The sequence below is a fragment of the Apodemus sylvaticus genome, chromosome 13, assembly GCF_947179515.1.
Source record: "Apodemus sylvaticus chromosome 13, mApoSyl1.1, whole genome shotgun sequence".
Lineage (NCBI taxonomy): Eukaryota > Metazoa > Chordata > Mammalia > Rodentia > Muridae > Apodemus > Apodemus sylvaticus.
Genome location: NC_067484.1, coordinates 19,259,024 through 19,283,209, shown reverse-complemented (window position 1 = coordinate 19,283,209; position 24,186 = coordinate 19,259,024). Strand labels below are relative to the sequence as shown.

General features: G+C 39.4%; 1 protein-coding gene across 3 annotated transcripts in view; it reads right to left on the bottom strand.

Annotated features, from left to right (window-relative positions):
• Window positions 1–24,186, bottom strand: part of Ark2n (arkadia (RNF111) N-terminal like PKA signaling regulator 2N) — an 87,017-nt gene that overhangs the window by 5,769 nt on the left and 57,062 nt on the right. For 2 of the 3 annotated variants that reach the window (XM_052155172.1, XM_052155170.1), the window contains exons 3-4: window positions 18,481–18,648; window positions 6,474–6,600 (exon numbers count right to left, since the gene is read on the bottom strand). In XM_052155172.1, coding sequence (XP_052011132.1) covers window positions 6,474–6,600; window positions 18,481–18,648 — 295 coding nt within the window. The remainder of the gene's footprint in view (window positions 1–6,473; window positions 6,601–18,480; window positions 18,649–24,186) is intronic. The other variant, XM_052155173.1, reaches the window with a different exon arrangement.

Here is a 24,186-nt window from a genome sequence, read left to right as displayed (position 1 = left end):
GCAAAAATGACAGTGTACACTATGATTTGTGTAGCCAGGAAATGAATGAAGCACAGTGAGGCTTTTTTCTTCCTTACGGTGAAAACAGGGAGGGCGAGACGGAGAGAGGGAGAGAATGAATAACTGGGGTTAATGTAGTTCACGTGGGCGTGTGCACACATGCAGGCCAGCAGGCAACTTCAGCAGTTTTCCTTAACTGCTTCTCTGCCCCCGAGACACAGACTTTCACTGAATCTAAGGCTCATCAATCCAGCTGGACTGGCTGCCAGTGAGCTTTCGGGATTGCCAGCACTGGGTTAGACACGGCCGCTGGGATCAGGAAGCAGGTCTTCATGCTCTGTACCACACTTTACTGACAGAGCCACCTCCCCAGCCCAAGAACTTTTTGTATAGTACAGAAAGCAGGCTAGTGTTCAAGAAACATTTCAACTATAGTGTAAAACAGTATACACTAGAAAAGTAATTTATAATGTATAATAACAGGGATGAAATTTTTCATAAGGTAAGTTTTCATGTAGTAAGACTGTGTTTTTATAAGCTCCATAGAGCTCTCATTAAGGCTCAAAATTTTGAGGCATTAAAATAAAAAACGCCAGGCGGTGGTGGTGAACACCTGTAATCCCAGCACTCTGGGAGGCAGAGGCAGGCAGATTTCTGAGTTTGAGGCCAGCCTGGTCTACAGAGTGAGTTCCAGGACAGCCAGGGCTATACAGAGAAACCCTGTCTTGAAAAAAACAAATCCAAAAAAACCAAAAGACCAAAAAAAAAAATTTTTTTTTCATACATAATCCATATACTTTTCTGTATTATGAAAGGCATGGGATAGGGAGCATACTTGGCTGGATTTTAACTGATCCGGTCCAATTCTAGTGCAGACGCAGGCTGCATACAATCTATACAGGACTGGTAACCCATTAAACAATGCAGAGATGTATTTTGAAGAAGCCTTTGATTCTGTTTTAACAGTCTCACTTTGTAGTTCAGGCTAACCTCCAACTGGCTATTCATATGCCTCAGCTCTCAAATACTGGTTATTATGAGTATATAGCACCATGCCTAATAATTTTAAAATTAAAAGAATCTTCAGACCTCATTTCTCAAATTTCTAAAAAAAAAAAAATATAAACAATAAAATCTGATAGGATTCCTTCTTCCTGCGCTGGAGCCAACAAGGGAGGACCTTCCTGAGGTGATCTTTCCACATCATAGACAGAACAGACTCTACCGACTAACACTGACAGGTCTACTCTCCCTTCTAAGAAAACAAAATAGAGAGTCATCATTTTTCCATTACAGAGTTTGAAGGTACCCAGCTATTTTTCTTAACTGAAACAAAACTTAAAAATCATCCTTGTGTTTTTAGGGAAATTCTAGTTTCCTTCCCTGTTCTTTTTTAGTATTGATGTTGACAATTGGTCCCATGAAACAATCTGTCTTAAATGCAAAAAAAAGGGGGGGAAAAGATTCTGTCAATTCACTTGCTGAGTATTAAGGCATTAATATCTAAAGTGTTAGGAGTCTTATTCACAATAGTCTCTGAAGAGGCTACTGAACAATCTTCAACACAGTTCCATACCCCAAAGAAGTACTATAGGCAGTAACCCACCTAGGAAAACCATCAGTGGAGCTGGTGGAAGGGAAGGGGGGGGGGGGCGCGGGGAGAAGGGAAGAAAACCATTGGCATGAAGACCAAAACATCTACCAAGCCTTATGTGGGCTAGAGACCTGAAGTCCATCTTACAAGCACAGAACATACTGTCCCAAGATCACCATAAACAAAGCACCCTACCATTATTAGTTCAGAGAGGATACTTTCCAATCTGTGGTCAGATAAAATGGTCAGACATGGTCCAGTGTGGTTCCCACGCCTGCCTGGCCCACATAGCAAATTCCAGATCAGTCAAGTCCAGCTACAAACTGAAAACTTGGCTCAAAAATACATAATCAATAAATTAGGTACGTAGGTAGGTAGACAGAACAACTCAAGGACCAAATTTGATTTTCTAAAATTCTTAGGAAACCCATGACTATGTAGAATAACAAAAGCAACGGGAAGGGGGAGGGGCAACTAAATCCAAATAAAATATCTACACATGCAAACAAAATGAGAACAAAAAGATATACAGTGCCCAAACACCTAGAACCTTTCTCCGACTGATAATTTTACCAGAAGCCTATCAATTGCATAACTGCAATCCAAGACCTGTTTAAAAAAAAAAAAAATCTCTAGATGAGATACAGGCAGGCAAAGGGGCAACTCTGACCATCAGGGAAGCCTCCTCTTTGGGTGTCTCAGAGTTTTAATCCAGTGCAGGAGTGAGGCTCACCTAGCTACTCCTGCAGAAACTGTTGCAGAAAATACTTCTAGAACAATAGAGCAATCATATGAAGACTACTCACTTTAGTCCTGGATCCAAAGGACAATATAGAAGATAATCTCAAAATGAAACAGGATTTCCTTTGAAGTCTCCAACAGAATCTACAAAATCTGTATTCTACTGTATACAGCAGAAGTTTCAAAATGGTTTCTCACTCCCAATTCAAACCAAAGGATAAGAATTGCAACTTATGCCACAGGCCTATAAGAAAAGGTCCTTGAAAATAATGATAGTCAAAATGTAATCTAAGTCATATGACTTGGTTCAAGAAATAGTACAAAATAGGTACAGAACAAGATGGCAGTCCAGACCAGCTGTACTGGCTGGTTTTGTGTGTCAACTTGAAACAAGCTGGAGTTATCAGAGAGAAAGGAGCCTCCCTTGAGGAAATGCCTCCATGAGATCCAGTTGTAAGGCAAAATCTCAATTAGTGATCAGGGTGGGAGGGCCCATTGTGGGTGGGGCCATCCCTGGGCTGGTGCTCTTGAGTTCTGTAAGAAAGCTGAGCAAGCCAAGGGAAGCAAGCCAGTAAGAAACATCCCTCCATGGCCTCTGCATCAGCTCCTGCTTCCTGACCTGCTTGAGTTCCAGTCCTGACTTCTTTTGGTGATGAACAGCAATGTGGAAGTGTAAGCTGAATGGAACCCTTTCCTCCCCAACTTGTTTCTTGGCCATGATGTTTTGTGCAGGAATAGAAACCCTGACTAAGATACCAGAAGTTTTCAACCTGTGATCTGTGAACCCTTTGAGGGTAATGAATGACCCTTTTACAGGAGTTGCCTAAGACCACAGGACCATCTGCATCAGATATTTACATTTTGATTCATTACAGTAGCAAAATTAGTTATGAAGTACCAATGAAAAAACTGTATTAAAAGGTTTTAGCATTAGAAAGGTGGAGAACCACTCATTTAGACCAAACACTTAAGTTCAGAAGGGTATAGCAGAGACATCTATACACAAATGAGTTAGGGATAAGGAAGCACTGGAATTTAAATGTTTGTAATGATAAAACCAATCCTAGACACCACAATATTGGTTGTAGGGTCAGGAGCTGGAGCTGGAGAGAGAGTGCAACAGTTGAGAGCACTTGTTGCTCTTGCAGAGGACCTGGATTCAATTGCCAAATGGTGATTTACAACCATCCATAACTCTAACTCCAGGGGATTTGCTGCCTTCTGACCCCTGCAGGTAATAAACACAAATGTGGTGCACATACATACATGCAGGTAAAGCACACATTAAAAATAAACGATTAAATCTTTTTAAAAAAGTTTTTAAAAGGAGCTAAAAATTTCATGATGAAAGAAAAGTTGAGCAAAGAAACTAAAAAAAAAAAAAAAAAGGCATCTGCCATTTCTAAGCAAAAGAACAATAAAGCAGGGAGATGTGACAGGGACAGAGGATTAGCACAGATACAGAATAGCATAGCAGGAAACCTGGAATCCCAAAAACAGGAAAGGAAGGGAGGGAGGGAGGGAGGGAGGGAGGGAGGGAGGGAGGGAGGACAGAAGGTTGGTCCTAACACAGGATTTAAAGGAATAGTGGTTTTTAAGAAACAATGAAAGAAATAAACCAATGGCAAAAACATTTTAAATAAAGGGGAGGAAAAAAAAATCAGTAGTTCTTTCTTCTTAATCTAATGGGGAAAATCAGATTAAGAAGAAAAGAGGCAAAACATAAGACAATTTATGACAAAACATCTTTTATTAAGTCATGAAAATATAAATAATAAAGATAAAAGTAGAAACCTATAAAAAGCCGAGCAGTGGTGGCATATGCCTGTAATCCCAGCACTTGGAAGGCAGAGGCAGGCAGATTTCTGAGTTCGAGGCCAGCCTGGTCTACAGAGTGAGTTACAGGACAGCCAGGGCTACACAGAGAAACCCTGTCTCGAACAAAACCAAATGGGGGGGAGGGGAAGAAACCTATAAAAGATAAAAGTCATCTCCCCCAAACAAGGAAAGCAACTATAAAAACAGAAGTGAAAAAGGATTCCACAGGCATGCTTCTGCAGAGAGGACTGGCTAGTGACACCCAGGACATCACTAATGTCTACAGAGGCAGAGCTGCTCCTCTGAACTAAGTCAGCTTTCTCAAAGTTCATTGGTTTAGCTTAAAAACTCCATCAGGAAGTATGATGAAGCCTTACTAGGTACCTCAGTTCAGACACACTTGAGTGTGTCACTGCAGTCTACACTTCAGTCTTTGTATAAGCTATACATAAAATACCGGCAAATATTTCATTAACATGCTAACAAAGGAATAAAATTAGAACAAAGAGCCAGGTGTTCTTAAACAAAGACGGTAATTGTTATACACTTTATTAGAGCACACACATACAACTTAACCCTTGGGGAGAAGAAATACTGGTTTTGAGAAACAGAATACATAGATTTAATATGTAAATTCTTGGTTTTTATGTAAGTGTATTAAGACAAGAAAATACATCTGAGAGGACTATAAAGAACTATTTAAAAATATGAAACAAACATGTGCCCGTGAGCAGCACATGCGGTCAAGTCTTCCACCGCTAAGACACAGCTCCAGCCTTATAACCAAGCATCTAAAAGGAGTCAGAAAGGTGTGGCATACACGCTCAATTCCAGAGCTTTGGAGGCAGAGGCAATGGATCTCTATCAATTCTAGGCCAAGGTCAGCCATAATGACCTACCGTCTCAAAAAAGAAGAGAAAAAAGGTAATTTTTTTTCTGCCAAAGGCCAATTACAGTCTGCTCAAACTACTCAGCTCTGTGGCTGCAGGGCAAAAGCAGCCATATGTTATGTGCAAAATGAACCAACAATAACTTCATTAGGATAACTTTATGAATTTCTTAGCAGCTCAACAGTTAGAGCACACAGTGGTCTTCCAGACGTGAGTTCAAACCCAAGCATCGCCTCAGCAGCTCACAGCCTTCTGTCGCTCTGTCCTCCAGCTCTAAAAAACTTGATACTTCTGGCTTCCACAGTCACCCGCACTCACATACAAATACACCCACCCCTACACAATTACAAATAATAAGACCTTAAAAAACTAAAAATGTAAAGCTCCTCTTATCTCTCAATACATACAACAAGCTGAGGCATGCCCGATTTGGCCTGTGAACCAGTTAGCTAACTCCCACCTTAAAGAACACCAAGGGTCACAAAAATTACCTTCCTTAACACAACACAATGTTTCCCAGATATTTTTTCATTCTAAACCAGCAAGAGGTATGGTGTCAGGTGTTTGTCCCCCAGTTGTTTGCTCCCAATATATTTCAATGTAAAATAAAAGGAAAAAAGAAAGAAAAAACAAAAACAAAATCCCACCAAGAATAAGTGGACAGAACAGCACATAGATACTTTCTTAAGAGCAAAACTGTTGGGGCTGGAAAGATGGCCCAGCAGTTAAGAGCCATCTTATCAGTCTTCTTTGAAAGATCAATGTAAGCCTGGAGATATGGCTCAATGATTAAGAGCCCAGACTGCTCTTCTGAAGGTCCTGAGTTCAATTCTCAGCAACCACATGGTGGCTCACAACCATCTGTAATGGGATCTGATGCCCTCTTCTGGCATGTCTGAAGACAATGTACTCATATACATTTAAAAAAAAAAAAAAAGCAAAACTATTTTGGTATGTAGACATTTATTTAAAAGGAGGGGGATAAGTCAGCTGTAGTGTACACACACCCATCACTGACATGTTCTTTTTGTTTGTTTTATATTTTTTTAGATTTATTTTATCATTTTATGCATATGTTTTACCTGAGTGTGGGTGTGGGTGTGGGTGGTGCCTGCTGAGGTCAGAGGGCAGTAACTCCCTGGAATAGGAGTTAACAGTAAGCAGCCACACAGGGGCTTCGAATAGAACTCTGGATCTCTACAAGAGCAATAAGTGCTCTTCATTACTGAGCCAATTCTCTAGCCCCAAATAATATGTTCTTTATATGCAACCATATGAGATAAGTTCTAAAACTTGGGTTAACAAAAAATATTTATTAATCCAAAGAAAGCTGCAGCCAGGCTATGAGCTGTACCATTTTTTATCACTTTCTTTTTCTGATCTAAATAAGGTCACAATTTAAATTACCAGGATACCAGTTACTAGCCCACCTTGCATGCTCCTGAACACCCACAATCTCCACTTCGCTATCTGAAGAGGCGATATTAATTTCTTCATTAAGTGGTGCACTACCAACAGATGTTTTGTCACTTGCTAGGAATCCTGGATCCAAATGACCTGAGAGAAAACAGAAACAAAACAGTTTGATCTCTTTAGACAGCAAAAGTTCACTGACAAGTTACTCATCTAGGTTTAAAGCAAGTTAGTCACAGCAAAACTGTTACCATGTCAAGCAGGGGCAGACAGAACTCTTGTTATTTTTTGTTTTCTTCCCTTTTTCCATTTTGTGTGTGTGTGTGTGTGTGTGTGTGTGTGTGTGTGTGTGGTGTAATGTGCATGTGTGTAAGTGTACATGTGTAGGCATACATGTGGCGACCCAAGGCTGATATCAGGAATCATCTTTCATCTCTCTTTAACCCTATTCACTCAGACAGGGTCAATTCAGAGCTTCCTGATATGGCCAGTCTTGGCAGCCAGCTTGTCTCCACCTTCAGGATGGAATCACAGGCAGCCTGACATGCGCACCTGGCATTTAGATGGGTTTCCAAACTCCATTCTTCACACATGGATGGTAAGTATTTTAATCGCTAAGCCATCTCCTAAGACACTCTGCTGCGTGAAAACAAACCAGCTAAAACAAAACTATAAAAATATAAAGGGCTGGAGAGCAGCTCAATAGTTAATGTCAAGAGCACGTGCAGCTCTTCTAGAGATCCCAACTTTAGTTCCCAGCACCCACATCAGGCAACTCATAACAGCCTGGAACTCTAGCTCCAGGATATCTGACCCGCTCCTCTGGCCTCTACAGGAACCTGAACTCATCATATATTCATATATACATACCCATATATACATGCATATAATTAAAAATAAAACCAATATCTTTTTAAAATATATAATATATGGACATGACAAGTAGCTGTACTTTCATGTGACCCAAAGTCTTTTTATTCTATACTTCTGCTCCTTAGAACAAAAACTAAATACTTTGACTAGTAATCTATTTAAATATAAGTATACATTATATATATATATATATATATACATATATATGTATATATATATATATATATATATGCACACACACACACACACATACACATCACTCATATTTTGCTCTGTAGTGCTTTTTGCATTCAACCCTAGTCTACTTTTAAATGACCTGCAGAACCACCTAGAGACCAATGGGGTAATTTTCTACTGCTTATCATAATAGAACAAAATTCTAAATCAAAAATCTGCAAAGGCATACACAGAACCAAAGTAACCAAATTGATACTATATTTACAACACTATGCTTTGTAAAAGACTTAATATGTTTTCCTTCTCAAGAAGGACGATCTGGCAAAGTCTGATCCCAAAATCCATATAAAAGCAGAGACAAGATGCAGAAGGAGCTTTGGGATTTCTATGACTGAAACATAAGCTGCATGCTGTTGACAACTCTCATTAGACATGAACAAGCCATGAGTGCTAGAAACATAAACCTGTTCAATGCTCTGAGACACAAAGACTTCTTCACAGGCCTCTCCATAAACTATTCAGTACATGGTACAATAAAACGCTTCTAATGTCACAGAGCTGACAGGAAGGTTAATGGCACAACATCAAATCAAAATACATGCTCTAAAAACAATCCATATATGAGTTAAAATAATTCAGCTATGTCTCCAGCTCTTAAATATACAATCTTAACTGAACTTTAAATCCCTAGATGGCCAGCAATAAAATTCAGTGGCATTTATCCCACAAGCTAGATAACCTGAGTTCGGTCCCCAGGAATACAATGGAAGAAAGGAATAGAACTTTTTCCTGGGAGTCTTCCTAGAGATTGTTCTCTCTCCTCTCTCCCTTCTCCCCCCCCCACCCCGCCCTCCCTCCGGCGCGCGCTCTCTCTCTCTTTCTCTCTCTCTCTCTCTCTCTCTCTCTCTCTCTCTCTCTCTCTCTCTTACACACACACACACAAATTTATTCCTACAAATTAACACAGTTGGAGTTAACACAAAATTTTATTTATTCTTTATGAGACATTTGCATTTAAATATGCTGCTATCAAGCCGGTGGTGATGGTGTATGCCTTTAATCTTAGCACTCGAGGTGGAGATAGGCAGATCTCTAAATTAGAGGTGAGTTCCAGGACAGCCAGGGCTACACAGAGAAACCCTGTCTTGAAACTTCCAACCCCCATCTGCCAAAAAAGTTATGGAATACTCTACACTTAACAAAAATTCTAATGAAACTTCATACAAATGAGACCAATGAAAGGTGGACTTTACAGACAGGTCACTCTCTCCTTCTTGTCACTCGCAAGCACCACTGAGCAGTCCTGTGCTTTCACTCCCATCAACCTCTTCACAGAACCCTTATGGGGAAGCACAGGAGCCCCAAATCGAATCATTCTAGTGCTTGAATCCTCTAGCCCTGCAAACCCATCTTGGTGAATTCTCTCCAAGAAGAAAAGACGCATGTAAGTTAAATATTACAACAGTCAACAATGGGCACTACAGTGCTAACATGAACTTGAGAACAGATACTTATAGCATTTAAAATATAATACATACTACTATAAAAATGTACAGACAGTAAAGAATGCTGTCAAAGTAGTCCAGTTTAATGATATTGTTAGTTCTTATTGTTTAATGTTATTTTTACCTACTTTTCTTCTATAAATGCAGAATAGAAAAAAATCAATACAATGACTCCTAATGAGATTCTGCTATACTCATTTATCAGTGCTTAGCCCAATACCATCAGAGAGGTTTCCTGTGGAAGCTGACGGGAGTACACACAAGCAGATGGAGACCACAGCCAAACAGCAGGTGCAGACAGAACCCAAACTGGAGATTCCCACTGGATCCCTTCATGCTAAGCTCGGGGAACTTCATGGACGAAGGGGAGGAAGGGTTGTAGGAGCCAGAGGGGTCAAGGACACCAGAAGAACAGAACCCACAGATCAACTAAGCTGGGCTTATGGGGGCCAAAAGACTACATGTGTCTGTACTATATCATCTGCAAATATATTATGGTTGTTAGCTTGGGTGTTTCTGTGGGACTCCTAACAGTGGCGTGTGTCTGACCCTTGCCTGCTCTTGGGATCCTTTTCCTCCTACTGGATGGCTTCTCCCAGCCCTGATAGAGGGGTATGTGCCTAGTCCTACAGTAACTTGCTATGCTGTATTCAGTTGATATCTTTGGAGGCCCACTCTTCTCTGAAGGAAAATGAATAAGCAGTGGATCTGGGAGAGAGGAAGTGGGGTCTGGAAAGAGTGGAGGTCAGGATGTATTGTATGAGAGAAAAATTTTTAAACAGAAAGACAGAAAGGACAACCTTGCCAGAAAGAAGAGACTGGCAAGTGTAAACGTTGGTGAGATGGTCAGTGGGTGAAGGCACCTATGGACAGGCCTGACTGCCTGAGTGTGATCCCTGGATCCATATGGTGGGAGGAGAGAACCTACCTCTCCTTCCACCTGTGCACCGTGGTACATGTGCCCACATACACAGAAACAAGTCCATGTTTAATGACTAGAAAGAACCAGAGAAGCCGGGCGATGGTGGCGCACTCCTGTAATCCCAGCACTCTGGGAGGCAGAGGCAGGCAGATTTCTGAGTTCAAGGCCACCCTGGTCTACAGAGTTCCAGGACAGCCAGGGCTACACAGAGAAACCCTGTCTCGAACCCCCAAGAACCAGAGACTGAGGCTATATTACAGTCTTCATGGGTCTGTAAAATTATTTGGATTTCATGTGCTGGCACTGGAAACAGGCACCAAAGTTTGAAACCCATGTACAAATATTCACTACACAGCACCCACTTTTGTTAAATCTAGGACGTTGTTTAAATGGGACTTGGCTAAGCCTAGAAATAACAAAGCTATTCTGTCCTAATACTTGGTGTGACCAAGTGTTTAACCCACTTTGCCTTGATGCTATGCACAGGGCTCCAGCTGCATGGTGGGGGAGGAACAGATTGACAACCTCGCTCATTTCAAGTTTCAATGTCTATAATCAATAACTCAAATACATTTAATGGTTTAACTATCTGTGAGCTCCTATAATAAATATATTATTCATGTTATGGTATATATTATACTAGGTAGTAAGAATACTACAGGACACAGGGCAGACACAGACACAGTTCTCAACAAATCTATAACATATTCCGAGATAACAAAAAGTGAATTGTTACCTGCAGCTTCAAAAAAGCACCCAGGAAGGAGGCAGGGGGCCTGGAAGCCAGAGTAAAGGCACCTATCTGTAATCCAAGAACCCAGAAGCCAGCCTGGGCGATCTGTCAAGTAGTCAAGTGGAATCACAGATCAGCTACGTTCCCCAGACTTAAGTTTGATCGGAGAAGCTGAGCTCCCAGGGAAGACTGGGCACAAATAAGAGGGAAAGTACCACAAGGAACACTGGTGCCATTTAGGATCTAAAAGACTGTTGAGAGTTAAAATAGAAAAAGTCATTAGAAACAAGGCTGCAATATTGGCAGAGTTGAGAAATCTCAGGTAGGAGTCTGGCTTTGATCTTGGAAAGTGAAAACTACTGAAAGACCTACAGAGTGATGTAAGTCAGATTTGTATTTTAAAGACTCCCTTTTGGAGTACAGGTCTCCAATTGAGAGAAGGGTTGGAAATGCAGACCTTGGAACCAGTTACATGGCTACATATTCCTGGGGAAGGTGCAGAATGGGATGCCAGAGATCCGCTATATGAAAGAACGCAGGAAGTCAGTGATGCAGCATCCTGCTGATTCAGGGAACTCAAGGAGACAATGAAGACATAACTTTCAGATATATGACAGATAGTTGGAGGTAATGTTCAAAATCTCTTTGACTCAGAGATCTAGAGCAAAACAGACTGATAAATCAACAGCAGCCCTGAGAGAAGGGTCACCAGAGGGAAAGCACAGATGATCACCACCTAAGAGATGGCATACAAAAGGGAGTCTATGGGAGAGAAAAACCAACAACAAAGGGTAAGATGTGAGAAGGGCTATTATTCATTCTTGGGAGTTCTTTCTCAATTTTTCTTATTCTACATTCTCTCAGATGGGGGAAAAATGTGAAAATAAACAGTCGACAACAAGATGACCTTGGAAAACAAAGTCTCAGGAATGATTGAACCATACAGCAAAACAGGCTGAGGGCAATCAAGAACAGACAAACTGTAAAAGGCAGAATACGAAGGAAAGGAACTAAGACAGTGCTAACAAGTGAGATGGATTTTAAGGGGAGTGCACATGCCCTATTGTAAAGATGGGGTAGGCCGTGGTGCACACCTTTAATCCGGCACGTGGGAGGCAGAGGCAGGCAGATTTCAGGCCAGCCTGGTCTACAGAGTGAGTTCCAGTACTGCCAGGGCTACACAGAAAAACCCTGTCTAGGGGGCGGGGAGAAGATGGGGTAGAACAGGTTAGATTTAGGGAAAAGGGAAGAGATAGAGCAATGATAGGCAGCTGACATGATGTTCACTGAATGTGACAAGGATGCCAGAAATGGGTTAGAAATGTAATGTAGTCATTATGGAAAAAGAAAAAAAATACTCCTAAGGAAAGAGCCTGAGAGTCCAGGTAAAACTGCAGATTTAGAGAAATCCCTTAATGTAACCAGGAAACAGTCTCCAGTTAGGTTAGCAGTGTTGACACAGGCTAACTACATTATGCTAGGTGTAGATAGCTGAACACTCAACTCTACTCAACAGCTGAGGACACTAGCCAGGGATCCCTGGGGCCATACCCAACTAGTAATAGTATCAAGAGTACAGAAAAGCCCTTAGTGTAAATCTGGAGTGGTCATACATGTCTGTGATCCCAGTCAAAGAAAGGCTGAGTCAGAAAGGATGTCACAAAACTGTGACAGGACAAAGAGGGCCCTGGTTACAAAAGACAAGAGGCAGGAAGCAGAGAGCACAGCACTGTCATTTTCTCTTCCGCTTCCTCAGAAAGCTGGACCCCACACATCCCAGTCCTCTGCTGTGTTTGGCCACCCACATTCACCTGCCAACAACTCCTCAGCTGCTTTGGAATGTCAGCTCAGTCTGAACTTTCCTTTCACTTCCTTATGCAAACGGGCTTTCCTGAATACTGCCCCTGCCTCTACTCCTCTGGAAAGGAAGTTGCTCCTAGCCCATTTTCTAGTTTGGAGACTGGTCAGTCCCCCACCCTCCAGGACCTGCAGCCTCTTTCTTCCAGAGCTGCTTCCATGCCACACACTGATCCCAACAGGCTCACTCACTCATGAATCATGACTGGAGTCGTCTCTCCTCTCTCCACCTGCACATCAGCTCTCGTAAATGCTCATCTGTGTTCTCAGCCACCTTTAGATAGTGTTATCTCACTAAGTAAGGACTTGTGCCCCAAGAGGCCCTTAGAGCCACTTGTGACTGACTTACAAGATTCTCATTCTGTCAAAGTCGAAAAGATAAAGAAGCAAACTGAATTAACCCTAACTTAAGAAGACGATGTTAAGTCAGTGCTGCTGTCAAGCTCCTCCCCTTTATCACACAATGCTTTAAAAAACCTGTAATTACCCCCCCAACACACACAACACAGCAGAAATGACTAATCTTACTATTTCTGTGCCCAGTTCTAGCACAGGTCTTCTAAGCTACAATTTAACTTTATGGTAGGAATCTGTGATATATCTATATTCTTGAATATTAATCTTTACTAGGCAGGCCCCTCACCCTCACCCTGTATTCAAAGCCCCATCAGAGCTGGCAACATGAACATTAGCTTTTTTTCCTTTAAACAAGACAAACAAAAAACAAAAACAAAAACAAAAAAAACCCCAAAACTATTTCACATTTGTTTATTTACAATATCTTTAAAAAGAAAAGCCATTAGTATTTCAGATTATTATAACTTTATCATAAATCTAAAAGACATAATTTATATACTACTTTCAGATTTTTAGGCCAAACAATCTTTTTTTTAAAAGATTTATTTATTATTATATGTAAGTAACACTGTAGCTGTCTTTAGAAGAAGGTGTCAGATCTCATTACAGATGGCTGTAAGCCACCATGTGGTTGCTGGAATTTGAACTCAGGACCTTTGGAAGAGCAGTCAGTGCTCTTATCCGCTTAGTCATCTCTGCAGCCCCTCCCCCCCAAACAGTGCAACTGTGGCCATAAAAATTGCAGCTTATATCACATACAGTGTCATGTGCCTATAATCCCAGTACTTGGGAGAGGCAGGCAAGAGGATCATGAGTTCAAGGCCAGCCTGGACTATATAGGAAGCTGGCTCAAAAACAAACAATCCAAACCTGTAGTCCAATAACAAGCTACCTGGTAACAAATGCCTATAGTCCTAGTACTTGGGATCTGATGTCCAGGACTCCCAAGTGTGAGGCTAATCTGGGCTACTGAGATTCAAGAGTATCTCAGACTTCTGCTTCTTTGAACTCCAACTAAAATTGTATTGTTGGGTTGTTTTGTTTTCTGTTTTGTTTTGAAACAGGATGTTACTCTGTACCTCAAGCTGGCCTCAAACTCACAGCAACAGTTTGCATCCTTACTCAGTCTATCTGAGTGACAGCACTACTTAGCACACTGGTGATCACTCTTGCTGTGTGCTATACAAGTAAGGTAACAATAACCTGTGGTGATGCAGATACTAGTTTATAGACAGAGAAAACAGAGTTCTTTATGAACCTATGGCTTCACTTAGTGACTACTGGCTCAAAAGCAAATACAATAATTCAAACATTAAGTTAAAAAAAAAAGGTAAGCCCACAAAAAGTTAAAAATGTACATCTTTTGCTGACCAGTGTTTGCCCTGATTTCAAACTTGTTTTTAATATCTGCCTGTCACTCAACTCTTTTAACTAGGTCAAAACTAAAAATATTAAGTGCTGACTATTCATTTGTTTACTTATTTGTTTGTGTAGGTTTTTCCAGACATGTTTTCTCTTTGTAATAGCCTTGGTTGTCCTGGAACTCACTTTGTAGACCAGGCTGGTCTCAAACTCACATAACTCTGCTTGCCTCTGCCCCCTATTTATGTATTTATTTGCTTGCGTGCTTATTTATTTATTTTTCAGTGCTACCTATTTAATACAGTAACATTATCTAATTGCTTTGAGAAGGAGGCTAGCTACTCTGTCACCAATGGTTACTCACATGACCCTAAATACATCAGGGCTGTGGACTTGCACTAAGATTCTATTATTAAAGTGAACATATGAACAGTCTGTTCAGTTAACTAGAATTTTCTTTTATCTGTGAAACAGGGATACCAGATTACCACAGAACATTTAACTTACATTCAAAAGTCAAAGCAGAGAAAGTGCCAAAACTAAACCAACAATTATGACTTCTATTAATATTTTATAATGACTCATAATATTTAAATCCATATAATGGATTCCTACTGCAAAACCTAACATTCAATTTTATTTATTATTAACATAACTACATTGACAGATCTGGGAAAAAATGACTTTGAAAGAGACTATAAATAGCTTCACAAGAAAATGTCATGGGCGCTACTGAATAGCAGTAATTGTATCTAAAGATTGACCTACCATAATTTATGGCCCAACATGCACACATATTCTATGTATTATAATTTAAATAAATTATACACATATGTGAAAAATGTTAACAGTGGCATCATTTAAAACAGAACTCTAAATGTTCAGTAAGAGAGTAAGTTGTGATATACTCAATAGAATGCTAAACAGCAGTGGGGACCAAAAAAAAAGAGCCAAACTCATGCTTAGCAAACAGAAAGCTCATGAAATGTTTAAGTAAGAAAACAAAATTTTAAATGACTGTCTGCAAATCGATAACAATTCCAAGACTCCACATTCATAATTTCCACCAACTATGAATAGAAATACTGAGGGAGAAAAACAGCACTTGAATTAAACATGCGGTCTTTTTGTCAGCATTCCCCAAATAACAAACAACGATAAAGGCTTGTTAGTAATCCAAGGACAATTGAAAACAAAAAGATGTGTGTAAATTACATGCAACCATTATACCATTTTATACTGGAGATTTGTTCTTTCCTATAGACTTGGATTTCTTCTGTCAAACAGAATCTCACTCTGGCCCAAGTTAACCTAAATTTACTCTGTAGCCCACACTGGCCTTAGACTTCAAGTGACTTTCTGATTTTGGCCTACCAAATGCTGGGATTACGGGCCCAGCCCCTATGGCATTTTTTGTTTTTGTTTTATTTTATAATCCAGAGGTTCTGGAATGCATTCCTCACAAACACATTAAGGTATGATTAGGCCTAAATCTGAAGATGTAAATACTACCCTAGATAGAAACTGATCAGTTTTCTGTAGATCAAAAATTTTCTACATTAAGAAACAATGACTTCATGAAATTCTTAGACAAATGGATGGAGCTGGAGAACATCATACTAAGTGAGGTAACCCAGTCTCAAAAGATCAATCATGGTATGCACTCACTGATAAGTGGATATTAGCCTAGAAACTTTGAATACCCAGGACATAATCCACAAATTAAATGATGTCCAAAAAGAATGGAGGAGTGGCCCCTGGTTCTGGAAAGACTCAGTGCAAGAGTATAGGGGAATTCCAGAACAATGAAGTGGGAAGGGGTGGATGGAAGAATAGGGGGACGGAAGAGGGCTTATGGGACTTGCGGGGAGTGGGGACCCAGGAAAAGGGGAAATCATTTGCAATGTAAATAAAAAAATAAAATAAAATAAAAAGAATTACATGGGAAGCTGGATGTGGTAGTACATGTCTTTGCACTTGAGAGGCAGAAGACAGGTGGACCTCTGCTGAGTTTAAGGCCAGCCTGGTCAACCAAGGCTGTTAGAGAAATCCTGTCTCAAAAATGGGGGGAAAATTACATAGACTAAAGAGATGGCTCAGAGGTTATCAGTACTGGTTCCTCTTCCAGAGGACCCAAGTTTGATTCCCAGCACCCACATGGTGGATCACAATTATCTGTAACACCAGTTCCAGGGGAATCTGATGCCATCTTTTGGCACCAGGCATGCAAATGGTGCACAAACATACATGCTGGCAAAACATCCATACAACGTGAAAAGAGAAGAGGAGAGGAGAGGAGGGGAGGGGAGGGGAGGGGAAAGGAGGGGAGGGGAGGGGAGGGGAGGGGAGGAGAGAAAAGAAAAAGAAAAAGAACAACACGTCAGCTCAAGAGACAGCTCAATGTTTTAGAGTAGTTGCTGTTCTTGCAGAAGACACAGTTACCACTCCTAACACCTACACAGTGGGTCACAACCACCTGTAACTCCAGTTCCATGAATAATAACCTATTCTGGCCTCTATAAATAATGCATGTACAAGGTGCACATACAGAGAAGCAGGCATACACACACCTGTGCTTACACATACACATACCCACAAAATAAAAATTTAGCTAATTAATTTTAGAGGCTCTTGGTTTGGGTTGGGTTTGATTTTATGAGATAGGGTTTTTTAGATCAGGATGCCCTTGAACTCAAGAATTCTCCTGCCTCTACCTCCAGAATGCTGGTATCAAGCCATGCACCACCACACCACACTTGGCTAATTTAAAAAAAAAAAAAAAAAGAACATTCTGGAAATTGTGACATTGTTTATTTATATCCCCCGAGAATGTACTAGAAAGTGGTCTATATGTAATGACATAATTAGGAAAGCAGGAAAATAAAATTGGATGGAACAGGTTACTTCTTCAGCCATGCATAAGAATAAAAACAAACTGCCTAGTACATAGAACAAACTAAATCACACAGCTTTGGAAATACGTTATACAAAATTTGGCCAGTATTTTTCATTTTAAAATATTACTTCTTTTCAAAGTACTGACATAGAATACTAATACATTCTTAAGAGACTCTTGTTGGGCAAGTTAAGTATTCATACACATAAAAATAAAAATCCAGAAGAACAGCTGAAACGAAATCTAATTTCCAAATCAGACAGAAAAGTTAATCAGAAAGTCAGTAAGCTATTCTTCTTCAATGTTCATTAAAGATAGTGCAAGAAAGAATTCAGGACAATGACCACTGGCACTGTTTTAATGCAGAAAACAAATATATACAAAACTTCCCATAAAGTAATACTTTGGGTAAGGATTAAACTACCAACCAATGCTTTTTGTTGTTGTTTTGTTTTTTCAAGACAGGGTTTCTCTGTGTAGCCCTGGCTGTCCTGGAACTCACTCTGTAGTCCAGGCTGGCCTCAAACTCAGAAATCAGTCTGCCTCTGTCTCTGCCTCCCAAGTGCTGGGATTAAAGGTGTGCACCACCACCGCCCAGCCCAACCAATGCTTTAAACCAATGAATATAATCCTTTTAAAGTAACAAAGAAAACATATACTGAATAAAAAGTCTTTTTAAGGTTTCTTTTCCTTTTAACTTAAGAACTAACCCTTTAAAAAAGTTCAAATAAAACAGAATATTTGAGAAAGAAAGTGAAAAGAAGCTGGAGGCACGCTGGGAAGTCTTCTGACAGGCAGTGAAGTTCTTTCTAAGTACAGCTTTAAGAATGTCAGAGACCTAAAATAATAGGACACAAATCAAGGAGATTTTCCCTGAAATGATGGAGACAGAAAGTGAAAGAAGGGCTTTACCAGCAGGGCAAGAGCGAGCTTCCTGGGGAGAGGTTAAGAGGGACAGCTCTGCAGATGAAGAAGCGCACAGAGAGGGCGTCCACAGCCCCTCAGAAGCAGGAAGGCGGCTGTCAGAGGTAAGGCAGGGAAAGAACTGGCCAAGGAGTCATCTGGGTTCCTTTTCATAAAAGCATCTTAATCAAGAGTATGCCTCCTGGAACTTACTATTGCCTACACTTTTATACATTTATATATTTTTATTTGCTTCCTTCTGATTAAGAAGTAAAATGACATGCTATTCATTGTTATACCTGGTAGCCTGGAGAGTCACAATCGTTTAATGACAGATGGTTGTGTACAGCCTGCGCTCTTCAGCAGGGTCTACTACCAGAAGAAATGGTTGGTAGGACTCATGCATAATGTCATTAGAGAAGGGGTAGGGGAGACCAACCTGCCTCTAGAAGCTCGCTGGTCCTCCAGGTAGCTCCTGTGTTCTGGCCGCCTACTGAATTACTGTGCTCTTGAACTACTGCAGCCGCCAATAAATTGTCCACATTTATGACTTCTGGGTCAGAGCTGGTGTCAGACATATCATAATGAGCTACAACTGGAGGTCCATCTAGGGAGGAAAAAAAATGTATACTTGTATCTAGCTTGTGGGGTAAGAAATATCTTTCCAACTCATTAAGAGCCACTAAATGCCAGCTGCCTTAACTGTTACTGCATCTGATTAGAGCTGACTTTATACATCTAGTATTTTGAACATAAAGCTGAAGTAGAAAAGATAACCCAAGTTTACAAAGATGAGGGACACATGTTGGAAAGAGGAAAGGAGCATTACTTACTATGAAGAACAGAAGACAAGACTGTAGTGAACAATGTAACGCTGACATTTCTAAACAGCAACAGATTTTAAAAAGGCGATGATTGCACAAAGAAAATGGGGGGGGGGGACTACAGTAAATTGTTGAAATCTAACTTAATGGCTTTAGAAAAAAGAATCTTTTAGTAGCTAATATTAAAAGCTCCTAGTAGACTTGGAGAGGAAAGTCATATGTACATTTTTTTTTTTTATTTACTAACCAAAGTTGGCACGGGAGTTCTGGTCCACTAACTAACTTATTGACTTTCAGTGAGGCCCTTTATTCAGTAACAGGGATGTTACACACTTTACAACACTCTAAAAAAGACAATCCCACAAAATCCACTCTCAGGATTTTGCTTTGGGTATTCATTCTACAAGGAAGAAAGGATATTTCTATTTTCTTTTCCCTGAGAAAGATAAGCTCATTCAAGCAAAGGACAGCCACCTTGTGAGGAGGTTTTAAAGAAAGCTGAGAAAGCTCTTTTCGGAAAAATAAGAGCATGCTTCAACCCCCAAATCCTATCACTGACTGCAGGGGAGTCCCAAAGTAATCTATCACAGTAATTCATGCTCCAGTAGCCCAGTAGCCATGCTTATACGGTGAGCACATGCTTTCACATGATAGTGCCACCCTCTTCTTAGCACAGTAGCAAAACAGTATTCTGAAACCATTTTCCTTCAGGAAGTCCCTCTACGCCCATTTTAGAACAGAGCTGAAGGGAATGCAGAGTCCTATCCAACAGCTAGTTATGAAGAGAGCAGGCAAACTGCTTTCTCCACAAATCAATGAGTACCAAACATATGATTATGACACTCTTGCCTATGAATATATGTATCAGTGAATCAAAAAATATCATACAATGAAGGTTTATTGCTTTAATACATACATCCATTGTATAAACTATCACTGAACACACACAGACTGCATATGGGGTATTATCCCATATTTTATGTGGCAACAGTTTTTTAAAATAAAAAGTAATCAAACATAAGAAAGCAAATGAGTTGTCAGATGTCACTATAGAAAGGACAGACATATTACAATATGAAATTCTGACGATCATGGCAATTATAGCTGACTATTAAAAATCATTTCCAGTTCCCTTACAGGGGTAATCAAGTTCATCAAAGCCCATAACATTTAACAAAATGGTAATGAATTTTAGTTCAAACAGCAAAATCTGCTCATTTGAGGCTTTTCTTAAAAAAAGTGCATCTTTCTATAAAATTTTCGTCAGACTTCAAAATGATTATTATGGAATCATGATGGTGGGTGACGTCCAAATCCTTAGGCACAGAGGGCAAAGGGGGCCAAGTACAATATTGACTATGTGACCATAGGTTCTATTTTTGAAAGAGCTTTTTGGGTTTCTTCAGATGTTTGCAATGAATTATTTACTGATTATTCTAAAATTAATATAACCAATAACAATTCAGAGCCATTTATCCATTTATTCCCCTCTGCTGCCCCCAAATTGAGGAAAGAGGTCACCAGTCAAGTCAAAATTGTACTACTCCTACATGTATAATCATGCAAATAAGTATAAATGTATGTATACATGCAGAGTCACATCACCTACCCATGGGAATAACTTGTCTGAAAGTCTTCATCAGTAGAAAATACAAGCATAAACTTGTTATCTGGCTTCATTCTTGTATCTTCCATATTTCCAAACTGCACACCTTATAACTTAGCTTAAATTTAGTATTTATCATAAACAAAGACAGCAATATTTTCATATTTTAATTATACTTAACAGTTAAACTATGTTCACTGTCAGTTTTCATTTCCAATGGATTCAAACAATGACAACTTAGAACTCTACAAATTTTAGCAAAGTACTTTTCCAACTTTAACCTTCAGCGAGAAACCACTATTAAAAAGATCATGTGTCCCGAGGTCCACTTACACAGTCGTTAGTAAGCCAACACTAAGTAACCATAAGGCTGGCACCAGGGTATGATCTCTAAAAGTATGTGATATTAGCTAACTACTGGTGACGGTTTGTGACAGGATTCTCTGGCTGCACAGAATGGAACTGTTTTATTTACATTTCCTATGGGAATGTGTGACAACACCCATTTGCGTGGACAGGTCAGAAGACAACTTCAGGAATCAGTTTTCTCCTTCCATCATCTGGGTTCTGAGGATCAAACTCAGGTCAGGCTTTGCAAAAGCACCCTTATCCACTGAGCCATTCTATAACCCTGTCTCTGCTTTTTTATGAAAACTTGGTGTGTTAACAGAAAGATGGACCACTGCCAGTTCAGGACTGCAGAGTGAATGAGGCTCATCCTCCTGCCCTCTTGATTATTCCTGTATGCTGTCTGAACAACTCAATTCCTACTAACTTGTTTTAAAATTGTTCTAACTTCCAAGAATATTAAAATATTCACTTCAAGTAGGCCTACATGGAAACATTAACCTTTTAAGATTCAATTATTAACATAAGCATATTTTATAAAACAAATAAGGCTACTCAAACTACATCCTCCCATCTGTCTACTGAAACCAATCACACATAAAAATCAGCACATAATAAATTTGCTAGTTGTTGTAAATCATTAAAGATATCTCCTTATACATGTAAACTGAATACAATTAGTTAATAACATCAATGTGTAGTTTATCCATGTGCAATTTTCCCTCACTAATTGCTTTTGGGGGAGGACCCAGAAAGCTAGGACTACAGACATGCACCATTATGCCCACTTAATAGAAATATTTGAGTGTCTTATAACTTGTTGCAATTTCATAGGAAGAAAAGTCCTAAAATCAAGAAGTCCACCTTTTATGTAAGAACATCAACCCAAAGCTAGGGAAGTAGCTCAGTCGTCAAGAACCTGCCTAGCACGCGCAAGGTTCTGATTTAATTTCCAGCAACACAATACACCATGCTAGGTCTGTACTAAACTCCTATATGAATAGGTTCTAATCAATCAGTCTCTACACACACACACACACACACACACACACACACACAATCTTAATGTGAATGTGAATGCACCAATCCTATCATTTCTCAGAAACCATTCACGTTTTGTTGTAGGTTTGAAACAAGAACTGCTACTGGCTTGTAATTCTCCACGTAGGCTATGCTGCCTAGCTAACAAGCCTCAGGGGTCTTCCAAAATTAGAGGACTGAAATGAGACATTTACAGTGTCACTTGGCTTTTTACCCCGGAACTAAACTCAAGTCCTCAGGTTTGTGCTGCAAGCACTTCACTAAGTGAGCTGTGCCCCCCAGGCTGGTTCCATTTCAAAAACAAATGTTGATGAATCTGTATTGCTATTTGTTCCTAATAAATCTTTCTGATCTTCAACCTTCTCTAGTACTGATACTAAATGTTTAATAAAATTAGTTTCTTTTTCAAATGTGTTCTAATGGGGGAAAAGAATCAAAATCACACCAAATAAATAAATAAATAAATAAATAAATAAATAAATAAATAAATAAATAAATATTTCTTTAATATCCTTATCCATAATGAATTTTCCTTTCATATTCGGTAACTAGAAGTATACTGTTTTATAACTATACAAGGTAATCGCACAATTTAATTGCTTCCTTATCCCCCTTTTCCAGCAGTGGGTCTCATAAATACCGGGCACTACCATTAAGCTACACTCACAGCATTTTTAAAATTTTGAGACAGGGTCTAGCCTAGGCATTTATCCCCACCCCACTCTTTCAGAACAGATGAAAACCCTACATTCTTAGAACTATTAAAGAATGACTCTGGGAGCAAGTCTTGAGATCTTGGTAGCAGATACAAAAGTTGTATTTTCTACTGATAAAGACTTTCAAACAAACTATTCCCATAGTGTTGCTAGTGGCTAACAAGGAAACAAAGTGTAGGCTTAAGAAACCAAAGGAAAGGGACAGACTTCAAGATACAAGGAGGGTGACTTTTAGAAGAATCTACTTTTAAAAACACTAATCTTACTGTATTAGAGAATACTAAAATACAAATTTATATTTGTAAGTGGCAAAAATGCTTGAGAATATTTATCTTGTTTTTTATTACCATCAAAGGAAAAAAAACCCTACAAATCCAGAATTTGAATAAATACGTATCCAAAGGAACTCTTAGAAAAGAATTATGACAACAGAAAACAAAAGTAAAACAAAGAAGTGTTGTCTCTAAACAAGCAACTTAAGTATAAAATGCTGTGTGAGTATAGTTTTCTTCTGAATAACATCATAAAGCTATTTTAATATAAAAAGTCAAGTGGGGCTAACCAGAACTGAAATTTTATGTATACATTTTATGTTTATGAATTATACAGCTTTTAAAATAAAAAGGAGACAGTGTGCTCTAAACTTTTTCCACTCTGCTCTTCTCAATTACTAAAAAAATTAAGCTTCAGAAAGTTCCAACCATGGAAATAGTTTTAGGAATTACACTACCTCATACTGATAAATAGTAAGTCATTTTGTTCAGAAGAAAAGTCACCTATAATGGATGAGAGAGTTCCATTCATCACTGTGAAAGGAGAAAAGAGGTAAAGGATACTTCAAGAAACTCAGAATACCCAAAAAAGTTGCTCTTAAAGAAAATGACAGCTTAAGGCATCAGCACTCTGTACAAAGATAAGAAGAAGGTGCCGACTCAAGTGAACTCAGTGAAAAGATAAGGCAGTGTCATTTATAGAGAAATTTAAGGAACCTATTATACACATAGGCATGGAGCATTTGAAGACTAAAGCACACACTATGCACTACCATAGAGCACATGTATCACATACTAGTTTAACCATCGCTCCCAGTCTAGCTCCTTGCTAAAGATTCATTCATTCATTCAACATTTGACTGGGTCCTTTAAACAGACCCAGTCTACATTTTTCCATTTTCCCAAATACTCTTTGATTCTTTAAAAGATACATATATGTATTTAATGTATGTGAATGTCCTATCTGCATGTATGCCTGCATGACAAGAGGATATACTGGACAGGTCATCAGATTCCATGAGATGTTGTGAGCCACTGTGTATTGCTGGGAACTGAATTGAGAAGCCAATGCTCCCAACCACTGAGTTATCTTTCCAGACCCTGAGTTTTAACATGCTGACCAGTAGAGCACATAGTTTAATAGACAGACTTTTATGTTTAGAATGGTATTTTGTCTTCCTTTCAGTATACCAATTCCAAAATTGAAAATCATCCTAATAATACTGTGTAAAATCCATTATTCTAACTATAAATTATAACCCTGCTAGTTTTATTGCAGAAAGATGATGTCTTCACTCAGGAATACTTAGTATGAATTAGCTGGTAGGAAATGACTAA